At 47.4% G+C, this 20,857-nt stretch overlaps 1 protein-coding gene across 9 annotated transcripts; it reads left to right on the top strand.

Annotated features, from left to right (window-relative positions):
- Nucleotides 1-4,354: 4,354 nt before the first annotated feature.
- On the top strand, nucleotides 4,355-18,745 carry Accs (1-aminocyclopropane-1-carboxylate synthase homolog (inactive)). 9 transcript variants are annotated; one of them, XM_034496857.2, is made up of 15 exons: nucleotides 4,355-4,537; nucleotides 6,190-6,480; nucleotides 8,660-8,719; nucleotides 10,165-10,235; nucleotides 10,884-10,953; nucleotides 11,596-11,662; nucleotides 12,239-12,336; nucleotides 12,824-12,901; nucleotides 14,103-14,203; nucleotides 14,943-15,032; nucleotides 15,917-15,962; nucleotides 16,051-16,192; nucleotides 17,860-18,002; nucleotides 18,108-18,261; nucleotides 18,346-18,745. In XM_034496857.2, the coding sequence occupies exons 2-15, from the start codon at nucleotides 6,190-6,192 to the stop codon at nucleotides 18,441-18,443; spliced, it is 1,509 nt and encodes a 502-aa protein (XP_034352748.1). In that variant the 5' UTR covers nucleotides 4,355-4,537; the 3' UTR covers nucleotides 18,444-18,745. The 9 variants fall into 9 exon arrangements, 5 of the variants coding, with proteins under 5 accessions (XP_034352748.1, XP_076785434.1, XP_034352747.1 ...); XM_076929319.1 differs by lacking the exon at nucleotides 4,355-4,537 and adding an exon at nucleotides 4,545-4,717; XR_013108707.1 differs by lacking the exons at nucleotides 4,355-4,537; nucleotides 18,108-18,261; nucleotides 18,346-18,745 and adding exons at nucleotides 4,572-4,917; nucleotides 16,831-16,949; nucleotides 17,594-17,691 and having other exon boundaries at nucleotides 17,860-17,878.
- Nucleotides 18,746-20,857: the final 2,112 nt, after the last annotated feature.

Here is a 20,857-nt window from a genome sequence, read left to right as displayed (position 1 = left end):
TCCATGGAAGCGTTAGTCTGTTTCTGAGTCTGTTTAACTCAGTATTCAGATGAAGGGCTGGCTAGATGGCTCAGTGAATAAAGGCACCTACCACTAAGCCTAACGACTAGATTTGATCCTGAAGCCCTACATGGTGGAAGGGGAGAAGTGACTTTCATAAGTTGTCCTCTGACCCCCACATGCATATAATGACACATGTCTGAAGTAAATAGATGCAATTTAAGGAAAAAAGTTGTCTTGTTTTGTAAAGTTCTGGACATTTCACTTGATTGTTAACATTTGCTGTTAGTATTATTTATTTTTTTCATTGCTCTGACAACTACCTGAAAAAGGTGACTTGAGAGCAAAAAGGGTAAGCATGATGGCCTGTAGTGACATCCCTCCAAGTTCTGACACTTGAGAGGCAGAGGCAGAATGAACACTACAGTCTGAGGCTAGCCTCCATTATCTAGGAGGTTCCAGACCAGCAAGGTTGCATAGTGACACAGCAAGATTGTGTCTAATGACTTTGATGGTTAATCTTGATTGGCAACTTGACCAGATATGGAATCCACTAAGAGGCAAGTACATTTTTCTTGATTGGGAAGAAATGAGAAGATCCACCCTAAGTGTGGTGACACACTGTGGTGTCCGGCAAAGAGAAAAGCTCTCGCCCTTTTGGCTGCTTGCCTCTGTGCCTCACTGGTGACTTTACTCAGGTTTCAAGCCATCTACCCTGCTGCTACGCTGCAGCTGTGTTGTTACCACCCTTCACTAATATCAGAGCCAAACCTCTTCATCCTTCTAATGTGGACTAAAGACCACTGGCTCCCCAAGAATCTTCCAGGCCTTCAGTATTAGGGTTCTGTGGATAAAAGAACTAATGGAATATATAGTCACATAAATTCATATATAATATGATTTATTAGAGTGACTTACAGGTGGTAATCCACCTAATCCAACAATGGCAAGCTCTTGATGGAAAGTCTGAGAATCTGGTAGCTGTTCAGTCCATGAGGCTGGTGTCTCAGCTGCTCTTCAGTATACCTCAGAATCCCCAAAAAGTAGACTGTAGTGCCAGTGAGAGAGGGCCTCAGCAGAAGGATAGAAATATGAACATGCCAGCAAGAATGGGGTAAGCAAGAAAAAGCAAAAGTTTTTTTTTCCATGACCCTTATAGAGGCTATCACAAGGTGTGGCCCAGATTTAAGGTGGGTCTTCCATCCTCAAATGATCCAGTTAGCTAAAAATTCCTTCCAGATGTGCCCAGCTGCTTGGGCTGTTGGTTAATTCCAGATATAGTCAGGTTGACAGTCAAGAATAACCATCACAAGTCCATCCCCTGTCATCTTGACATACAATCACCTCTTATACCATACTTAATTTCCAAGTGAAAAAGTGAGGTCATGACTATACATAATATGATGTAACTATCTTCTTTTATTTTTTAAAAAATCATTTATTTATTTTATGTATGTGAGTACACTGTCAACCTCTTCAGACACACCAGAAGAGGGCAGCAATCCCATTACAGATGGTTGTCTTCCATCATGTGGTTGCTGGGAACTGAACTCAGGACCTCTGGAAGAGCAGTCAGTACTTTTTAATCACTGAGTCATCTCTCCAGCCCATGATGCAACTATCTTATGTACAATCATAAACACATTATGCATTTTAGAACAGGTGGCAATGTTCCCTTGAGGAACATTTGTTTAGTATCTCATAACTTCTGATACTATCTTAATTGATGTTACATTACATGATAAGAAAATTGACAAAGCAAGTATCTGTGCAAATACATTCTTAACACAATATGACAGAACATTCGTATCGATCATGATCCTCACTTCAGAGGTTGGTCTTAGCTGGTATTTATAACTACCCTCCTCTACTACTCTTCTGCATTTCCTCTATCCTCAGTGAGCATCTCAGCAGGTCTTGGTGCTTTTGCTAGAAGAGTGACCCATATCATCATTTCTGAAGGGTCTGTGCCCTTTGACGTATCAGATATTTACATTACAACTCAGAATAGTAGCAGAATTACAGTTATGAAGTAGCAACAAATATTTAATGGCTGAGGAGCACCACAACATGAGGACCTGTATTACAGGATTTTAGCATTAGAAAGGTTGAGAATTACTGTCCTAAAGGATCGCCTGCACTCCAGTTATAGTCTTTTTTTTTTTTTATCTGCATTGTAGAGAAGCAATCTGGATTGATCACCCCTCCTAGCACTGTTATTCCTTTCTTATCCTGTTGTCTTAAGAGCATCAGACACTCAAAGTGGCCACCGGGAAGCCCTAGCTTCCAGTTCTATGTAATGTTTATTGTGTCTCCAGGCAGCAGCACCCCCTATCTGAAACCAAAACTTCTAGGCCAGTAGAACCCTGGGTTTCTGAAACAGGAAACAACAACGGATTTCCTAGTGGGTCACTAGGGGTGATAGTGTGTGGAACCTGTGGGGAGCCTACAGAAGGCAGCTATCATCCTTGCAGCCATCTTGAGCCATATACCCTGACAAGAGATTTGATTATATTAGCCTACAACAACTGAGCACACTCTGATAACAACTTGGTTTAGATACCCAGGATCTTTCCTTGGGTATGTGAGATTAAAGGTGTGTGACTTAAGGGCGTGACTTAGAGATCAGATTTAGAAACAAGACCTAAGGGCAAGACTTAAAGGCGTGACTTAGAGGCGTGGCTTAGAAGTGAGACATATAAAAGGTGAGAGGCAGACAGAAGAAATTATTATGAGTACAACTTGGAGTAGGAATTAGGTTAGAGAGTACAACTTACAGAACAACTTGGAGTTAGTTATTAGACATTAGGCACTTAGCACTTGGAAGAAGTAACTTGGAACTTGGAGGCACTAGGGACTAGGAACTAGGAACTCAAGATTTGGGACTTGGACTAGGAAGAGAGACTGAAGAATAAATGGGATTGAATCACACTCTGTCTGGTTTCCATTTTTCAAGTGTGTCCTCACTCTCTCTCTTGCTGAACCCCAACCCGCAGACCGGAGCAGCTTGGAGCAGTGCAGGCTCTAACAGTTTAGCCCCCAAGGCTTTTGGCAGTGCGGGTTCCAACATTGATAGAGCGGTCCCCGACATTTTTGGCCCCCAAGTGTGGGGCAGCTCAGGCCGCAACAAGAACCATTCCTTTTCCAACTCCTCGATTCCTGTGAATCCTGGCCATGAGAGAAACCATAGTATTGGAAGATGATTACTTCTGTCTTAGTCACTGTTTGTTGCTGTGATGAAACACTATGACCAAGGACACTTATAAAAAGAAGTGTTTACTTGGGGGGCTTGATTACAGTTTAAGAAGGTTAGTTCACTGTCATTATGGTGGGAGTGTGGTGACAGGCAGTCATGGTGCTGGAGAAGTAGCTGAGAACTTACACAATCCTCAGGCAGAAGACATAGAAAGAGATTGGGCTTGGCTTTTGAAACCTCAAAAGCCACCCCCAGTGACACACATTTGCCAACAAAGGCACACTTTCTAGTCCTTAAACAATTCACCCACTGGGGATCAAATATTCAAAGACATAAGCGTATGGGGGCCATTCACATCCAAACCATCATACCTTCAGTGACAGATTGGAACTACAGAGACAAGCTACCATGTTAACTTAGCAATCACTGGTTTCTCAGTGTCTCCTGTGTGAGCATAGCCATTGTTGAACTACATAGATCATGCTCCTGATTTAACTTGAGAAGCTTATAGGTGACAGTATTATATTTCCATAGATGCTTTATTTATCAGTCCAAGCCTCGTGGTTTGTGTTTGACAGGAGGTTGTTTCCTTGCATAACTGTAAGAGGTGGAGTTATTCGATTTGGTATTTACATAACTCAATTTAGCATGTGTCTGTCTGGAGGCACACAGTGGAAACGACTTACAACTTCTTGTTGCCTGCTTGCTTGTATTTTTGGTACGCGGGACTGAACTTTTTCCTTTGTCTTCCCGCATGTCTAAAAATCTCTTTAGTACAGACTGGAATTCAAAGAAGCCCTGCTTTGAAAGCTACTGTTTTCTGTGTGTCCCCATGGCCACATGAATGTGTCTGTCTATACATTTCTACATTTCCTCTGTAAATCTTTTTTTTTTCCTCCAACTAAGAATTTCTGGAGCTTGAGAGAAGCCTTTACAAATGGATGGCGGAGGGAGATCTCATGCGCAAGTAATGCTCAGGAGGAATGGTGTTTTCAGAGGATGCCTACTTTAACTGGGGAAGAAACCTCCAACCTTCAAATGGCTCTGACCAAGAATGTCCGAAATGCAAGACAGATCTGAGCTCAGCCAATGAAAGAAGAGCTAGGGGTGGGCGTGGTTTTGTCTTGGCCAAGATCCTCCACCCCTCTGTTCTTACTTTTTAGACTCCAGTTTTTGGCCTGTAGGGAAGTGCTGAAGACCAGAGCTTCCTCTTCTGTGACCAGAAGGCAGAGCGCGGACTCCTTCCCTGTGTTCCCGCCAGGTCGCCAGGGGGCAGGCTGCCCCAGTGTCACGGAAGTACAGCCCGGAGAGAATACCGTGCGTGAAAGCCCAAGGTCCAAAGTAGGTGCTGTGATCCGCCACTGTGCACCGAACGGGCCAGGTTCGCTGCCGGGTGCTCTTGATCGCTTCCTGCCCTTAGATCTGGAAGTCCTGAGCGCTGTTACACTACAGTCTCTGTGGTCCCGGAAAATCCGGGCGGGCCCTGCAGACCATTCTGTCTTGGTTACCAGTATTGGGCTGGTGAGATCGCTAGGCCGGATTGACTGTTGCGCCTTGCGTGCTCCTGCTGGGTTCTGGTTGCGTTTTGGTCTATGCCACGTTGCCCACAGCTGGGCACTCGGTGGTGTTCTTCCTCGGATCTAAGCTATCGGTGGAACAGGCGTGTGCTCTGCCAAAGTCCCGCTACTTTGGGGAAGGACCCCAAAATTTGCAAAGCAAAAGTAAATTGCGGGGGGGGGGGGGGGGCATTTTCTGTGTCCTCATCTGCCACCTGCCAAGTAAGACTTGTACCTTAAGACAGAGAAATCTGAGAGCATTTGTGATAGAGTGACTCATATTTCAGACTTTTGGCCACCAGCCAGAATTCAATATGAGAGCTTTATCGCCCTCAGATTCTCACTGTTACTTTTTGAGGTGGTTATCAGCCCCAACAGAGCTCAGGTGCGGTATAAGAGAGGGATGCTTAGGAAACTTGTACAGTTTGATAGGTAGGAGACCCCTCTGGGGCCCATGTCTCCTCTGTGAGTAGAGACAGGATCCAGGAGTGCCTGCACTTGTGACTCCTACTTCCCCTTCACACACACACCCCGCCCCGTTCTCACCACCATCTGCTCCTGACCACCCATCACACAAGAGGTCCAGAACCATAGCAGTGATCTGCTTGGAAAATAGCCTGGTGTTTTGAAATTGAGAAAGCATGGGGAAGATTGTTGGTGACCTCCTGAGGCTGCAGAAGGAGAAACAAATATAGAAATGGAGCTAGCGAAAGCTACAGTAGATTAGTTTTGTTTATATGTAGCAGCATGGTGTGGTGTTCATAAGTCCTCAACAGAATGTGCTTGTTGAAATGTTTAACTGGATAAGGTCACAAGGGATGATACACAGCTTGCAAGAAGAGGGAGATATCTTAGTTCCAGATTAGGAAGGCTGAGAAAGGAGGATCACTGAGGCCAAGAGTTCAAGGCCAGCATTGGGCAACCTCAGGGGGAGAAAGAAAGAAAGAGTGAGAGAAAGAAAGAAAGAGAGGAAGGAAGGAAGGAAGGAAGGAAGGAAGGAAGGAAGGAAGGAAGGAAGAAAGAAAGAAAAGAAGGAAGGAAGAAAGGAAAAAGTGGGGGAGGGCAACCAGCCTAGGTGGTAAAGTGTTCGGTCAGTTAAATGCTTTTCTTGCCTTGCAATCATGAGGACCTCAGTTTTATCCCCAGAACCCAAATAAAAATAGCCAGATGTTCACTCCTCATAATTCCAGAGTCAGGGAGATGGAGACAGGCTGGTCTCTGGTTCTTACTGGCTAGCAAGTCTAACCTAATCTGCAAACTTTAGGGCCTAGTGAGAGACCTTGTCTCAAAAACCAAAGTGGACAGCTTCCAGAACAACACCAGAGGCTGTTCTTGGGCCTATACACAGACAGACAGACAGACAGAAACACACACACACACACACTCAGAAGATGAGCAGAAATCCTTCAGCAGGCATGTGCATTTGTGTTTTGGCAGATGTTCTGTCTTCCTCAGAAGGAATCCACGGCACCTACTACCTGCACAGGCTCAACCTCCACTCAGGACATGGAAAGTAGCTATGGTGATGGTCTGCAAGGAGAATGCCTCAGAAAACCAGACCAGAAGCAGCCCAAACTCTATGGAGTGGGCAACCCCACGGCCAAATTCTCCTCTGACAGTTCCTGCCTGTCCTCTAGAGGAAGAGTCATCAAATGGTTCTGGGACTCTGCTGAGGAGGGCTACAGGACCTACCACATGGATGAGTATGATGAGGACAAGAACCCCAGTGTGAGTGAAGACCCCTCCCCACCGTGACCCAAGAGCAAACTAACTGCCGTGCAGTCGGCACCCAGCTTGCTCTTGCCAGGTTGGAGTTATGATCCTCTGGCTCTAAGACGGCTGCTAATGTCTGCTCTATACACAGTTCATCTCTGAGATGGGCTAGTAATGTCTATTCTGTAAGAGTCAACATTACGTGGTACCAGGGATATGAAATTGTCATATAGTACACTTGATAAATAGTAGCTGCTATTATTCATATTATCTGCCTTGATTATCATAGTCTATTGTACATAATAGTTTGGGAGGTCAAAGAGCTACACAGTAACCCTTATTAATGGTTTTGATCTGTTGAGCATCCACCAGATATCAGCGACTGTTCTAGGCACTGGTATCATAGCTGAGATCAAAACTCAGCTCCTGCCCTGTATATTTATATTTTAGTTGACACAGGCAGAACAAACACACATACAACATTTACTGATAGAAACTGTAGAGAAAATGAAGACAGGGTGAGGGGGACAATGGTGGGCTGGGAAATGCTGCTATTTGACATAGGATGTCAGAAGGAAGGCAACTTTACTCAGGTGACATTAGAACAAACACTTGGAAAAAAGTGAGAGGGATTGTGTTAGTTATCCATTGCTGTAACAAACCACCCCAAGTCTCAGCAGCTTAAGTAGCAAACATTTCCCAGTTGCTGGGGTTCAGGACTCCTGGTGGGTGTTTTAGGGCCAGAGGTTTCCGTCACACTAAGTACCTTGAAATTGATGTAATCGAATCTGAAAGCTTGCCTGGGTGGTGGGACATGATCAGGTGAGAGCCTCCACCTCCACATTCACCTATATGGCTCTTGGTGGGCATCTGTTCCTGTCCACATGGACCTTTCCCCAGGACTCCTTCAGATATGAAAGCTCCCTCCAGGGCAGATGGTCTAAGACAGAATAGGGGACTGAATACCCAAGACGGAAGCCACATGCTTTTATGGCCTAACCTTAGAAGTGACGTCCCATCAGTTCTGCATGTTCTTTCCATCAGTTGGCAAATTCAGTCTTTATGCAGGGTGCCGTGGTAGAGGCTACCCACCACCAGGAGCCATGAAGCTGGGAGAACAGCTAGGACAAAGGCCCTAGGCTGGATCAGATCAGCAGACAGCAAAGGGACCAAGTGTGCTGCAGTAAAGCCAGCGTGGTGGGTGACGAGTTCAGAAAGGCTTTGGATTTTGTTGGGACTCATGGGACATGGTGAATGGGGAAGGGTATGAAGTATTCAGGACATGAGCAGGATGTATGATGCAGTTTCAATAAGACATTCTAGACCATATGGAGTCTATATGAAGACCTGATGACAGGCGAGGGAGTGGATAGGAGAGGAGGTGGGATCATGCAGTGATCTGGACAGGAACCGTGGTGTCTTACACTAGGGTCTCAGCCACCGGGCGTGACAAGTGGCTGGCTGAATGTGCTGTGAGGGTAGAGTTGTTAGGACTTGGAGTTGGGTTGTCTGTCTCTAGAGGAAACGGTTTCCTTCCCAGGGGTGGCAAGCACTGCCTCATATGTGTCTAGCTCCCAGCTCATTCATGTTTAATGGTTTTGTCTTTCCTGCTTCCTTCGCTGCTCACAGAAGGCAGGGGTCAGGAGTCATGCCCTCCATTAGGATTAACACCTATGGAGAGGCAGCCAGATGTTGTGTGCTGTTAGCTGGGTCCCCTAGGGAACCATTTACACTGGCGTGGGGGCTGTCCACTGAACACCCCCACTCTTGTTTTGTTCCCAGCAGCGTGTGATTTATAATGTTTTTGGAGAGACACTGTGATGTCTTGGGCATATATCTGCCTTTAGGGAACTATCTATCAGCAGGGAGCTGTACCCTGATCCCTGGGGCATGGGACAGAAGTGATTTTCTAAGGGCAGGAGAGTGCTGGAAAGAAACGTGGGACTCCAAGAAACAAAGAGCCCTTCCAAGTGGAGCATTGGGAAGGCTTCTTGCCAGAGATGGTATTTGGATGGTGCTGGAAATGGGGGATGGGTGCTTGAAACCTAGTGAGTGCCCAGCTTGAGCAAAGACAAGGAGGGCTGGTGGGAGGGTGGAAGACTGGGTGATGCCCACTCTGCTGTCTGTGTGCTCCTCAGGCTCCTTGCTGGCAGTGCTTTGTCATGCTCACCCTGCCTCTACCCTTTGTCTGTAGGGCATCATTAACTTGGGCACCAGTGAAAACAAACTCTGCTTTGACCTTCTGTCCTGGCGGGTGAGTATGGGGGCTGGGCATCACCAGCTCCAGGAGAGTGAGCTCAGGGCTGACATCACCAGCTCCAGGAGAGTGAGCTCAGGGCTGACATCACCAGCTCCAGGGGGTTCTTGAATCCTTTGCCACAGTAGCTTGCTGCCTGCCCCAGAGGCCCTGACTTAAAAGCTGGGGGTGGGGGGTGGGGGAGGGATGGATTACAGATCTGCTTTGGGAACAACTTTACTCTCCCCTCTCTTCCCTTTTCCTCCCTCACCTTCCCTATATAGTCTACCAACAGAACTATATCCATCCCTGGTTCTTAATTTTACTTTTCTTCAATGGAGATCGAACCTAGCATTTACACAGTCAAGACAAGTTAAACTACACCTTCTGCCTTCTTAACTTTTTATTTTGAGACAAAGTCTCAGTTATCCAGGCTGATCTTGAACTTATTCTATAGTCTGGGCAGGTCCTGGATTTGCAAGACCTCCTATCTTAGCCTCCAGTGTAGCTGGGTGCACTACCAGGTGTGGCTTCTATGGCTTTTTCTAATCCAGCTTGCAAAATTTCTTAATACTTCATCAGGTTTCTTAAAATTTCATTAGATATTCCAACTCTCCAAAAATCAAAAAAAAAAAAAAAAAACAAAAAACAAAAAAAAACCTAAAATTAGTTTCAATAATATTTGTTACCCAATATATCTAAAACATGACCATTATGGCTGATGATAAATGTACAATTATTGATATCTATTAAAACTTGTTTTTACAAAGTCTTTACAGTTCAGATTAGCCACCTAGTAAGTGCCCAGTAGCCACAGAATACCAGTGGCTTCCATGTTGGAGCAGCTCTAAGGGGCGACATAAGGGAGGGGAACAGCTGGGCCCAGGCATGGAGAAGTAGACAATTCCAATTCTTCTGGCCCCTGCCAAGGACACTATGTCCTTGGCTCTCTTTGACCTTGTAGCCATGATGCTCTAGTGCCACTAACTCAGTACCTGGTTATACAAGGGACGGCCTACAAGGGATAGACTGAAATTTCCCACTATATACAAAGAGTGAGACTGAGCTGAGTCTGCAGAAGACAGTGCCTTGAGTCCAAGTTGGATGCAAGGCCAAGTTGATGTCACCCCACTCTGGAACCTCCTCTGACCTCTGGGAAGGCTGAGCAGCACAACTTCCCACCCCTACTTCTGCACCCACCCCTCTGGTTTTTGTTGTATAGAGAGCTAGAGCCAAAAGTTCTGGATATCGTTTCAGTTCTGCTACTTGCCAGCTGGGTGGCCCTGCCTTTGTGGTCCTTGCTTTGCTTATCTGTGAAATGGGCCTGGGGATGCTGCCCTGTACTCCTTTCACAGTCTCTCTGAGAAGCAGGAGAAACCCCAGCTGATGAAGGCCATAGTGCTGTGTGGATGCAGGTGACAGCACTGGCCATCAACCTTGCTCTTTTTCCTATGTATCCCCAGCTGACACAGAATGACATGTTTCATGTGGAGCCATCTCTGCTGCAGTACCCTGACTGGAGAGGACATCTGTTGTAAGCAGTTGCCCGAGGCCAGTGGGTCCCGACATGGGACGTGTAGGTCCCTAGGGTGGTAGAGTAGAGCTGGAACACATTTCTGGTCTGTCATTGGCTCTCTTTGACCTTGTAGCCCTGATGCTCAAGATGTCTTCCAAAGTTCACGTTCTTAGCATAAGATCATCAAGATGGTGGGCTCTGGGGCAGACCACTGGGCTTGAGTAAGGACTCTGCCACTTACTAGCAAGGAAGTCAATTCCTTCAGATTCCCTCAGCTTCTTTGTTCATAGAATGGGAATGATAGTCATCACAGCCACCATGAAACAGTCTCTGAATAGCATTTGTGTGACGCTGAAGCTCAGTAAGAGCCATGGTAACTGTTCCTGTTACAATAATGTAGATCATTACCATTATCAGCTTGATGTTTGTAGTGTCAGTTTCATCCCTGAAGTCTCCTGATTGGGTGAGGTTGGGTGACTGAGACCCAGAATGCTTTGGGGCTAGAAGGAGAAGGGTATGCTGGAGTGGAGATAAATGTCTGCCACCTTGGGAAGGTAGGGTGGAGCAGTGGCAGCCAGCCACCTGCAGGTTCCCAGAGGGGCTCTGGAGTAGACTGGGCTGAGGATGCTCTGACAAGTGTCGTATTTTGTTGGTCTGTTCTTCTAGCCTCCGGGAAGAAGTGGCAAGGTTCTTATCTTTCTACTGTAAGAGCCCGGCACCCCTCAAACCAGAGAATGTGAGTCATGTATTTCCTAGAGGTGAGGGGTGTCCGGAAGGGCGCTTGGGGTCTGCTTCTCACTTAGTTTTGCTTCCCAACCCCATTGTGCTGTGGTCCTCTTGACTTCCCCAACTTTGAGGGAGATTGTAAGAGTGACCAGTTCCATCTCTTGTTCACTTGATCAAGAGCAAGGTACCCAGAAATCAGCTTGGCTGGGAACCAGTGGACCTCTGTCAGAATGGATCCCCAGGGCACTTTCTGTGACCCTTGTTCTGCTCTGTCCCCTGACTGTTCCGAGCCCCTCCGTGTCCCCTTCGCCCGCAAAAAAGGACACGTGAGGCAGTGTTCGGGTGGTTACTACAACGAGGCTTTACTTCTTGTATAAACAGAAGCGGAAAGACCCAAAGCCCAGGAAAGGCACTGCAATATGTACCCTAGAGTGGCGTGTTCACTTCTGATTGGCTGTTCACTCCTCACCCCATATTACGCCCCGGGATGGGCAGTGACTTTGGCGCGCTTTTTGCCTTTTGCACCTGCGCAGTCAGTTGTTTACTAGTGGGAGGACAGGATGCCCGTGCCATCTTGGAATGGCGAATGCTGTCATGCTCACTGAGGCTCCCAACACCTGACAAAGGCATTCTTCTCTCCTGTCACTCCCAGGTGGTTGTTCTGAATGGCTGTGCCTCTCTCTTTTCCGCTCTGGCCACAGTGCTTTGTGAGGAAGGGGGTAAGTGGACTCTATGCTCTACTCTCTCAGCTTTTGACTAGGGCTATGCTGGGCTGTGACCACAGTTGTCTGGCTGAGGTGCTGAGGGTGGAGCCCAGGGCTTTGTGTATGCAAGGCCAGCCCTCTACCTACTGAGCTACACCCCTGGTCTTAGGAATTTTGAACTATGACAAATTCTCTGGCTAGTGCTGTGTAATGGGGTATTTTCTTACAATGCTGGGCAGTGGCAGTGAGCTCCCCCACTCTACCTGCCATGAGATTTTGAGTCAACTCCAATACTCCACCCTGTTACAGGCTGCTAGGATATTCAGGAGATTGGTGGGTCAAATACATTTACATATATTTTTACCTTATAGTAGATTAGTCTGGATGTGACCCATTATAAGTGAAGGAGCATCTATATTAGAAAAAGCCTGATCTTGGGGATGCAAGCTTCAAGGTTTTGGGAGTTGGGAGCAAGAATATGCCTCCGAATGTTTCCCAGAGATGGTGGAGGCTAGGAAGGGTAGTGGCGCACATGACAGGGTCTGTAGTATCCAAGCCAGAGGCCAATAGGCTATCTACTCCTGCTCGCAGATGCTCTCTTGATCCCCACACCTTACTATGGAGCCATTACCCAACACATCTATCTCTATGGCAACATCCGACTAGCCTATGTTTACCTGGATAGCAAGGTAAGAGTGCCTGCATCCCAGTTCTTACATTTGAGTTTCCTGTAGGCAAGGGTTTTCTGGTTCCAAGTCTGTGGGTGGGTGTGAAGGGAGCTTGTGTTAGGGGCTTTGGGACTGCTGTGAAATGGCAGTCTTCTGTTCTTGCATGGATGCCTCTGCATGGGTTTTCTGGAAGCTCCAAGCCACAGGTTCTAAGATCCTGGATCCATGGAGAAGCCAAGGACCAACCCCATGAATGAGAGGGTAGAAAGGGAGAAGCTTAGACCTTGGAAATTCTGAGAGCCAATCAGAGAAGCCTTATTGCCTCTGCCAGAAACCTAAGCGATAAGAGTGGGGTAGAAGGCAGAAAGAGGAAGCAGCCCTTCCTGTTTGTCAAAGACTGTACCCAAGAGGCTGGAGATGGTAGAGAAAGAGAGTCCTAAGAGTTCAGGTTTGGGATTGGGGCTATGTCACTGAATTTGACTCCTGACTTTGGTGGGTCTTTCCCCAGGTAACTGGCCTGAATACACGTCCCTTCCAGCTCACCGTGGAGAAGCTGGAGATGGCCCTGCAAGGAGTTAATGCTGAGGTTGGAGATTCAGTCAAATACAGGACTGGGAGTGGGTGGGTTTCAGCAGGGGCTAGACCCTTCATCTCTTGGAAATTGGGCTTGTAACATTGATAGGGACATTTGGGGAGGAATTATGGAACCATCCTGGGAGTGGGGGTCAGGCAGAATCCTGTATCTATGGATACAGATTCCCATTAGAAAAAGACCTTGAAACCACAGTGTACAGAGAACCAAGAAAGGTCATTAGAAACTTCCCCCTCACAATAGAGGGTAGCAGGAGGTGATGGGATAGGATTGTAATTCATTTTATATATGCATGAAAATGTTTAGATTGAAGCCCATTATTGTTTTTAACGAATATATGTGCCTTGGTTACTGTTCTGTTGCTGTGAAGAACACCATGACCAGGGTAACTCATAAAATAAAGCATTTAATTGGGGTTTGCTTACAGTTTTAGAGGGTTAGTCCATTACCATCATGGCATGAAGCAGATAGGCATGGCACTGGAGAAGTAGCTGAGAGCTTTTCATTCTGGACTGCAGAGAGACACTGAGCTTTTGAAGCCTCAAAACCCACCCCGAGTAACACACCTCCTCCCACAAGGCCACGCCTCCCCCATCCTTCCCAAACAGTTCCACTAAAGAGCAAGCATTCAAACATATGAGCCTATGGTGGGAGGGGGAATTCTAATTCAAACCGGCCACAGTATTCTAATTAAAAAGAACACCCCACCTACTCTAGTCCTTTGTTTCTGCTTCAGGGTCAAATGTGGATTGTGGGAGTCTATAGTTTAGTGAGTCTCTCTGGCAAATTGAGGGGTGATCCTGCTCCTTTTGAGGGGTTCCTTAGGAAAGGCAGAGACCTAAGTTCCTGTGCTTGCTTCCGCCCATGTTCAGCATCTGTGCACTTCACTTCATTTACCATTGTCAAGTGCTCAGTGCAGGAGCTGTGAAAGTTCTCAACTCCCACTTACAATTCCTCCGACTCAAGCAGCCTCTCTGCCAGCAGCTGGCATGCTTCCCTGCTCCCTGCCTGCTTTCTTTTCACAGTAGGAGACAGGGCAGATGTAATTCTGTGTCCTACTCATTTGCTTCTTGTTGGGTCAGGAGTGTGTTCCTGCCATGCTTCCTTGGGCAGCTGCCAGCCTCATCCAGTGAGACTGTAAGGCTCTGGAGTGTGTGTGTGTGTGGGGCACTGAAACACCCTTGGATGGTTTCAGGGTGTCAAGGTCAAAGGCCTCATCCTCATCAACCCCCAAAACCCTCTGGGTGATGTCTATTCTCCTGAAGAGCTGCAGGACTTCCTGGGGTTCGCCATGAGGTGAGTGCTGCCTACCCCACAAAGTGGACAGAGTTCTGATGTGGCCTGGGGCAAGTCCTTAGCCCATTGTGGGCTACTACCTGTTGTGGTGTCTCCCTGCCTTCTTAAAACACCAGCTGCCCTGCTCTAGGGCCAGGCAGTATGCTGAACACTTTATTTATGCATTTATGTATTATTTATTTACTTATTTATGTTTACCTGCATTCATGTGTGCACAAATATAGAAGTTAGCAGTCATTCCTTAGATGCTTTGTTTTTGAGAAAGGGTTTCGCTGGTCTAGAGCTTGTCAAGTGTGAGAGGCAACCTGGCCAGTAAACCCCAGGGCTCTGGGTATCACACTTGGGCCTTTGTGTTTGCAAGGCAGCACTTTACTGACCGGGCCATCTTCCCAGCTGAACACTTCTGTATTGTATCTGTGGTTTTCCTCACAGCAGCCCCATGAAAAATGAACACTTATCATCTCTGCTTGACAGAGCCTCAGAATGATCCAGTCAGGAGTGGCTACAGACATGAACCTGAGTCTATTTGTCTCCAGCCCACCATGCAAAACCCCAAGAGTCCTCTACTTTATGTGTGCAGCCTCCTGTTTGTAAACATATAGACCAAAGTGGGGTATTCCTGGGCCATCAGTTTGGCAGTCCTAGGCTACACTGTGGTCCTCTGGGTTTCTGACATACTGCTACTCAACGGTGAGTGACATATTTTGGCTCTCTCCTTCCCACTACCTACCCACTCCAGGCACAAGCTACATGTGATCATGGATGAGGTTTACATGCTGTCGGTGTTTGAAGAGTCTCTTGGGTACCGCAGTGTTCTCAGCCTGGAAAGGTGAGGCTCCCACTGTAGCTGAGTCTACCAACCCCTGGACTGAATCACAGTTTCCCAGCCTCTATCTGGGTCAACCCACAAGGCATGACCTGCCCAAGGTAGTTCTATTAATCTCTATTTGATCTCACTGGTCCTCAGGCTGGGGGCAACTAGGTAGACCAGGCCTTCAGATTATTCTATGACATTCCCAAGAGCTCCAATGGGGGTCAGGAGGCAGGGCTTGGCATTCTTTGAAGGGATATTTGGCATTTGGAAAGCCGAACTCTTGTTTCCTTCATATTTAGTCTATCTCCATTTTCATCCACCCATCAGTCTTTCTGTCTGTCCATCTACTCATCCATTCATCTATCCCCTCTCCCCTTTGTCCATCCATCCCTTCATCCACCCATCCATCCTTTTATCTATATTTCTAGTTAGACAAAGGTCTCAGCAGCTCAGGACACAGGTAGCAATTTTAATGATAGTCGCAAGAATGCTGAAAGGGAGGTGGTGAGGAGCTGTGGGAAGGTCTGTTTGAGGCAGCCGTTGGCCTGGATTCCTGGGATTGGCTAGGGAAACCCTTTGAGGAAATGGAGCTGGAGCTAAATTCTAGCTCAGATGTCAGGTCTAATGGTTTCTCACACAGCTCTACCATAGACATAGAACCAGTGAGCTCAGCTGTGCTCTCATGTAATGTTATTTATAGACACAGGCAGCAGGCTGTCTGCTGACCCATTCTGAGAGAAGCATGAGAGTTGGTGGTTCAAAGACATGAGACCCAGTTTCATCCATCCATCCATCCATCCATCCATCCATCCATCCATCCATTGATTCATCCATGCACAGATCTGTGATCTGCTGGCTCTGGGTTACTTATGTCTCTCTCCATGCTCTCTTCTCTATAGGCTGCCTGACCCCCAGAGGACACACGTGATGTGGGCCACCAGCAAGGTGAGTTCCTGCCTAACCTGGGTGGGAGAGAGTGGAATCCATTTCTTCTGTAAGGGCTGGCCATGGCTTAGCACACTTCCCCTTATAGGACTTCGGGATGTCTGGGCTTCGCTTCGGTGTACTGTACACAGAAAACCAGCACGTGGCTACTGCTGTGGCCTCCCTCTGCCGCTATCATGGCCTCAGTGGCCTGGTACAACATCAGATGGCACAGCTGCTCCGGGACCATGGTGACTATCTAAGTCTAGGGACTTGAAAGAGGAGTGGGGTTGGCATGCACGTAGGGCTTGTTGGGGCACACGGGTGCCTCCCCTGTGGAGGAACTTAGGTAATGTCTGGGAGCCATTTCTGGGTCCAGACTGTACTCAGTTGCTTGCTTCCTGCCTATGTAGCACATTTCTTCACCTCCCTGAGCCTCAGATTCCTCAGCTGTAGAATAGGGCTGATAACGGTGCTAGTCTTGTAGGCTGAGTATGATCTGTGATCTGGTTAGAACCATCCATGGCATAAAGCGGGTGTTTGGCTAATATGAGCTCACAGGCTGGGTGCAGTGCTATGCATCTGTATACTCCCAGCTACTTGGGAAACTGAAGCAGGGAGGATGCTTTATGGTCAGGAGAGCCAGGATAGCCTGGGCGATATCCACCTAAAAAATAAAATGAACTTAAGATTATTAGCTTTGAGCACTTTGAAAAGAAGTCAGGAGTTATTGAGAAAAGGCTGTGCTGGCATGCTCTCTGTCTGATCTCTGTCTCTTGAGTCCTGTGCTGTCTCCGCCTCCAGCCATGGGTTTAGATGGTGAAGCTCTCCTGTAATTGTTTACTCAGCCTTTTAGATGTTCTTTTTGTCCATCTCACTCCCTCCCTAGGGCTCTGAGGAGAATTTCGATACAGTTCCCCATCATTTTACAGACGAGGAAGACCAGATGCTAAACACCCAATCTAATAGCGTGAAGTTTTGTAGAAACAGTGACAAGACCTCTTGTTGGTAAGGGAGGCGAGCTAGGACACTTGCTGATGTGGTCAGAAGGCGTTTCAGCCACAGTGAAAAACAATCCCTTAGTTTCCTATAAACACACTTACCAAAGGACCCAGCAGCAGTCAGAGCGCCAAATGTGGAACCTCTGTGCGAATGAGCTACTTCTTCATAGCCACCCACATCTGTAAATGGTAGCCCCCCCCCCCCAGACACGTTGATACACAGTGTCCCATCTACACGGATCCAATAAAACCCATAGCAGTGTGGGTTTCTCCCCGAGATGCTGTACTGACAGGGGAAGCTAGGAGCTAGACATTACGTGCCACATGAGGCTAATTTTGGTGACATTGAGGAATGAACACAACTGTCACAATAGATAGCACATCAATCACGGGAAGGGATATAAGTCTAAATAGCATGAGGATAATCTTTTGGGGTCACTCAGAATCCTGATTCTGTGTCATAATTCATTCAGCTGTCCACACCCACCCTCTCACCCCTTACCCCCCTCCCCACCAACTTGGTCAGTAAGTCGATGAAGATCAGGGAGGGAGCTGAAGCTGCAGAGGTCTGCCTTTCCCGTCTGGCCAGAGGTCCCACTGGGAGCGGGACCTTGGTCTGTGTGGTTTGGAAGTATCACTTTATAACTGCAGGCACCTTTGGCTTGGTTCCCATCCTTCGGGACTTTATCCTTTGGGCTCCTGAATGAGGTCCAGGTCCTGGAGCTCTCAATCGCATACCTGGATCAAAGGTACTTTATACTGAACACTGAACTCCCAGCTCTTCCAGCCCCTGACTCAGTGAGCCGTGGGAGAAAACAAGTGCTTCCTGCCACGCCCTTTCATCGCTTAGCATTTAGATGAATGCAGTGGTGAGAAGATGCATGGGGGTTTTGTATTCTTATTTCCCTTCCATTTAGACTGGATCAGCCAGGTGTACCTGCCAGAAAACCATGCCAGGCTCAAGGCTGCCCACACCTATGTCTCAGAAGAGCTCAGAGCCCTGGGGATTCCCTTTGTGAGTCGTGGGGCAGGCTTCTTCATCTGGGTTGACTTGAGAAAGGTAAATCGGGTTGATGTGTGGGTGCCAAAAATTGCCAAGCCTCCACCTGTCAGAAGAAGGCATTGGAGGGGTCTCCTGCGTTCTGAACTTCTTCCATCCTCCCAGTACCTGCTCGAAGGCACCTTTGAGGAGGAGGCGTTGCTCTGGCGCCAATTTTTGGACAACAAGGTACTGCTGTCCTCTGGCAAGACCTTTGAGTGCAAAGAACCCGGCTGGTTCCGCGTGGTCTTCTCGGACAAGGAGAACCGCCTCCGCCTGGGTGAGCAGTCTCCTCCTCCAGCTGCCTCTGGGGCCCTGCTTCTGACCCCAGTAGCCCCCGTGCTGACAGCTCCTCCCTTCTCAGGAATGCAAAGGATGCGGCAGGTGCTTGAAGGGCAATCTAAAGTGGTAGAAGATGCCTCTCCATGTCGCGCTCAGGAGCCTCATAGCCAGCCCAGATGAGCTGGCCGTTGCCTCTCAAGAAGCCACTGTGAACAGGCCTTGTAGGGCTACCGGAGACTGAATGTCAGTGGGACTCACGACTTGGCTTTGGTCTTGAAGGACTGTTTCCTGCCCTCTGCTGGCAGTGGCAGACTGTTTAAACTGATACTCACCTTGGGCGGTTGCTGTGCTGTATTTAACAGGATCAGGATCAGCGGGATGACTGTTGTGAATAGTGTACAGTATGGGGAGTCGTGACTGCTCCTAATCACAGCTCCTTTCTAGGATACAAGAGTAAAAAAGCAACTGCTCATTCTCCGTGATGGTGCCTTCCTGCCTCTTTCTTGTTGCCAGGGAAACAAGCCAGAGGATCAGCAACCCTCCCCCCCCCCCACATACACACACACACACACACACACACACACACACACACACACACACAGAGAGAGAGAGAGAGAGAGAGAGAGAGAGAGAGAGAGAGAGAGAGAGAGAGAACATTCCAAGGATGTTGTTCCAAAGCATGTTTCAATGATTGGAATGAATTCTGCTTCTTCAGGTCTTTGGAGCCCAGGACGGGCCTCAGCTTGGGATGTAGAGAGAGAAATATTCCATGGTGGATGTTAGGGGGAACTCCTTGGTGGAGCCGAAATGCCCAGTACCTAGAGTCACAGCTGCAAGAGCAGCTGAGGCAGGAGGATTGCTTACACTTGTGAGTTTGAGATCAGCCTGAACAGGAGTCACAGATGTATCATAAACAGTGGAAATCAGAGACTAACTCCTGACCCTAGAATGAGCCCATTGTGAGTGTGTCAGTGAATCAGCATAGCCCAGGCTGTCCCAGTCAGTTGTGCCTTGCAGGCACACATCATTATGCTCAGGATATCCTCTCACAGATGAGGAAACTGAGTCTTAGATGACATAATATTCTGAGCCTCATAGCTACAAACTCTCAGGGTCAGGACCCAAGGGTTTGCTTTGGCTCAGAGTCTGCGTGTGATGGTTGGAGAGATGGCTCAGTGCTTAAGAATATTTGCTTTTCTTCTGAGGACTCGAGTTCCCACAGTGGGCAGCTCATAACCACCTGTAACTCCAGTTCCAGGGATCTAATTCCCCCTCTGGCCTTGTGGGCACTGTACACACACACACACACACACACACACACACACACACACACACACACAGAGTCATAAAAAGGAGTCTCATGTGCACTGTCTATTTGTGCATTGCTTTCTGCAGTTGACTTGGTTTGTCTGTAGATTGCCTATATTTCTGTTTTGTGTTTTTCTGTCATTAGTTTACTTTTCTACCTTGTCTTAGATATTTCTGGATTCCCACTCATCTTCTAGTCATTTGTACTCATACTCTGTATTTTCCTGCTGGCTGTTATCCTAGAATATAACACCTACAAAAAACAAGGAAAGTGTGCCTCGGCTTTCCCTATAGCAATGGGAGACCTTGTATTCCTGGTGATCCATGGCTGGGTTTGTGGTCGGTGTTCATTTGTGCCTTTCAGTTTTGACACTGCAAACTCTTGTTTTACACAGGCGACATTTGCTTCAGTTGATCAAAGAGTCATCCCGAGCATACACTGGGAATCAGTCTTCTGTCTGTTGTGCAGCTCCTGCGGTGGGGTAGTGGAGTCTGCTAGAGATAGATTTCCAATCCCTGCTTGTCTGTGGATGTCCATTTTGCTCCGTTTTTGGAACATAACTTTACTGGTTATAGGATTCTAGGGTTAGTGGTTATTTTCTCATTTACTCTGTTCATGTTGCATCTGCGACTCCTTCCAAGACAACCTGTTACCTCACTCCTGTTCCAGTTTCTCTGTGCCTTTAAAAGACAGTATCAGGCTGGCAAGATGGCTCAGCAGTTAAGAACACCCGCTGCTCTAACAGAGGTGCTGAGTTCAGTTCCCAGCAACCACATGGTGGCTTACAACCATCTATTAATGAAATCTGATGCCCTCTTCTGACATGCACCACAAATACATACAAAACACTCACATAAATTTTAAAAAGACATTTATCATTGGTGACATATAGTGTCATCGCTGTGTGTGAAGATACTGAATTGTCTCATCTCATTTCATGTACACTGTGATTCTTGGATGTGTGGCTTTCTTCATCAGTTCTGGAACATTTTCAGTCTTTATTATCAAACATTGCCTTTTCCCCCTGTTCTCTCTCTGTCTTGATTATTTTTCTATTGCTGAGACAAGACATGATGACCAAGGCAACTTCTAAAAGAGAGTGTTTGATTGGCCTTACAATTCCAGAGTGTTGTAGTTCATGATTGAGGAGCAAAGGCATGGGAGCAGGAGAAGCTGAGCCTTCACATCTTGATCCACAAGTAGGAGGCAGAAAGAGTGCCAATAGGAAGAGCCCTCCACTGACACGCCTCCTCTCCTGAATGACAACGCCTCCTCTACCAAGACC

Source organism: Arvicanthis niloticus, chromosome 2 (genome assembly GCF_011762505.2).
Source record: "Arvicanthis niloticus isolate mArvNil1 chromosome 2, mArvNil1.pat.X, whole genome shotgun sequence".
NCBI lineage: Eukaryota > Metazoa > Chordata > Mammalia > Rodentia > Muridae > Arvicanthis > Arvicanthis niloticus.
Note: the sequence above shows the minus strand (reverse complement) of the source record. Positions and strands in the feature narration are given on the sequence as shown.

What these genes read in the sequence shown, in the direction of transcription:
- Accs (XM_034496856.2), top strand. Translation starts at nt 4,789, where the DNA reads ATGCCACGTTGCCCACAGCTGGGCACTCGGTGGTGTTCTTCCTCGGAT. An exon ending in ATGAGGACAAGAACCCCAGT is followed by an intron (nt 6,481 to 8,659) that starts GTGAGTGAAGAC and finishes CTTTGTCTGTAG; the next exon opens with GGCATCATTAACTTGGGCAC. An exon ending in GACTGGAGAGGACATCTGTT is followed by an intron (nt 10,236 to 10,883) that starts GTAAGCAGTTGC and finishes CTGTTCTTCTAG; the next exon opens with CCTCCGGGAAGAAGTGGCAA.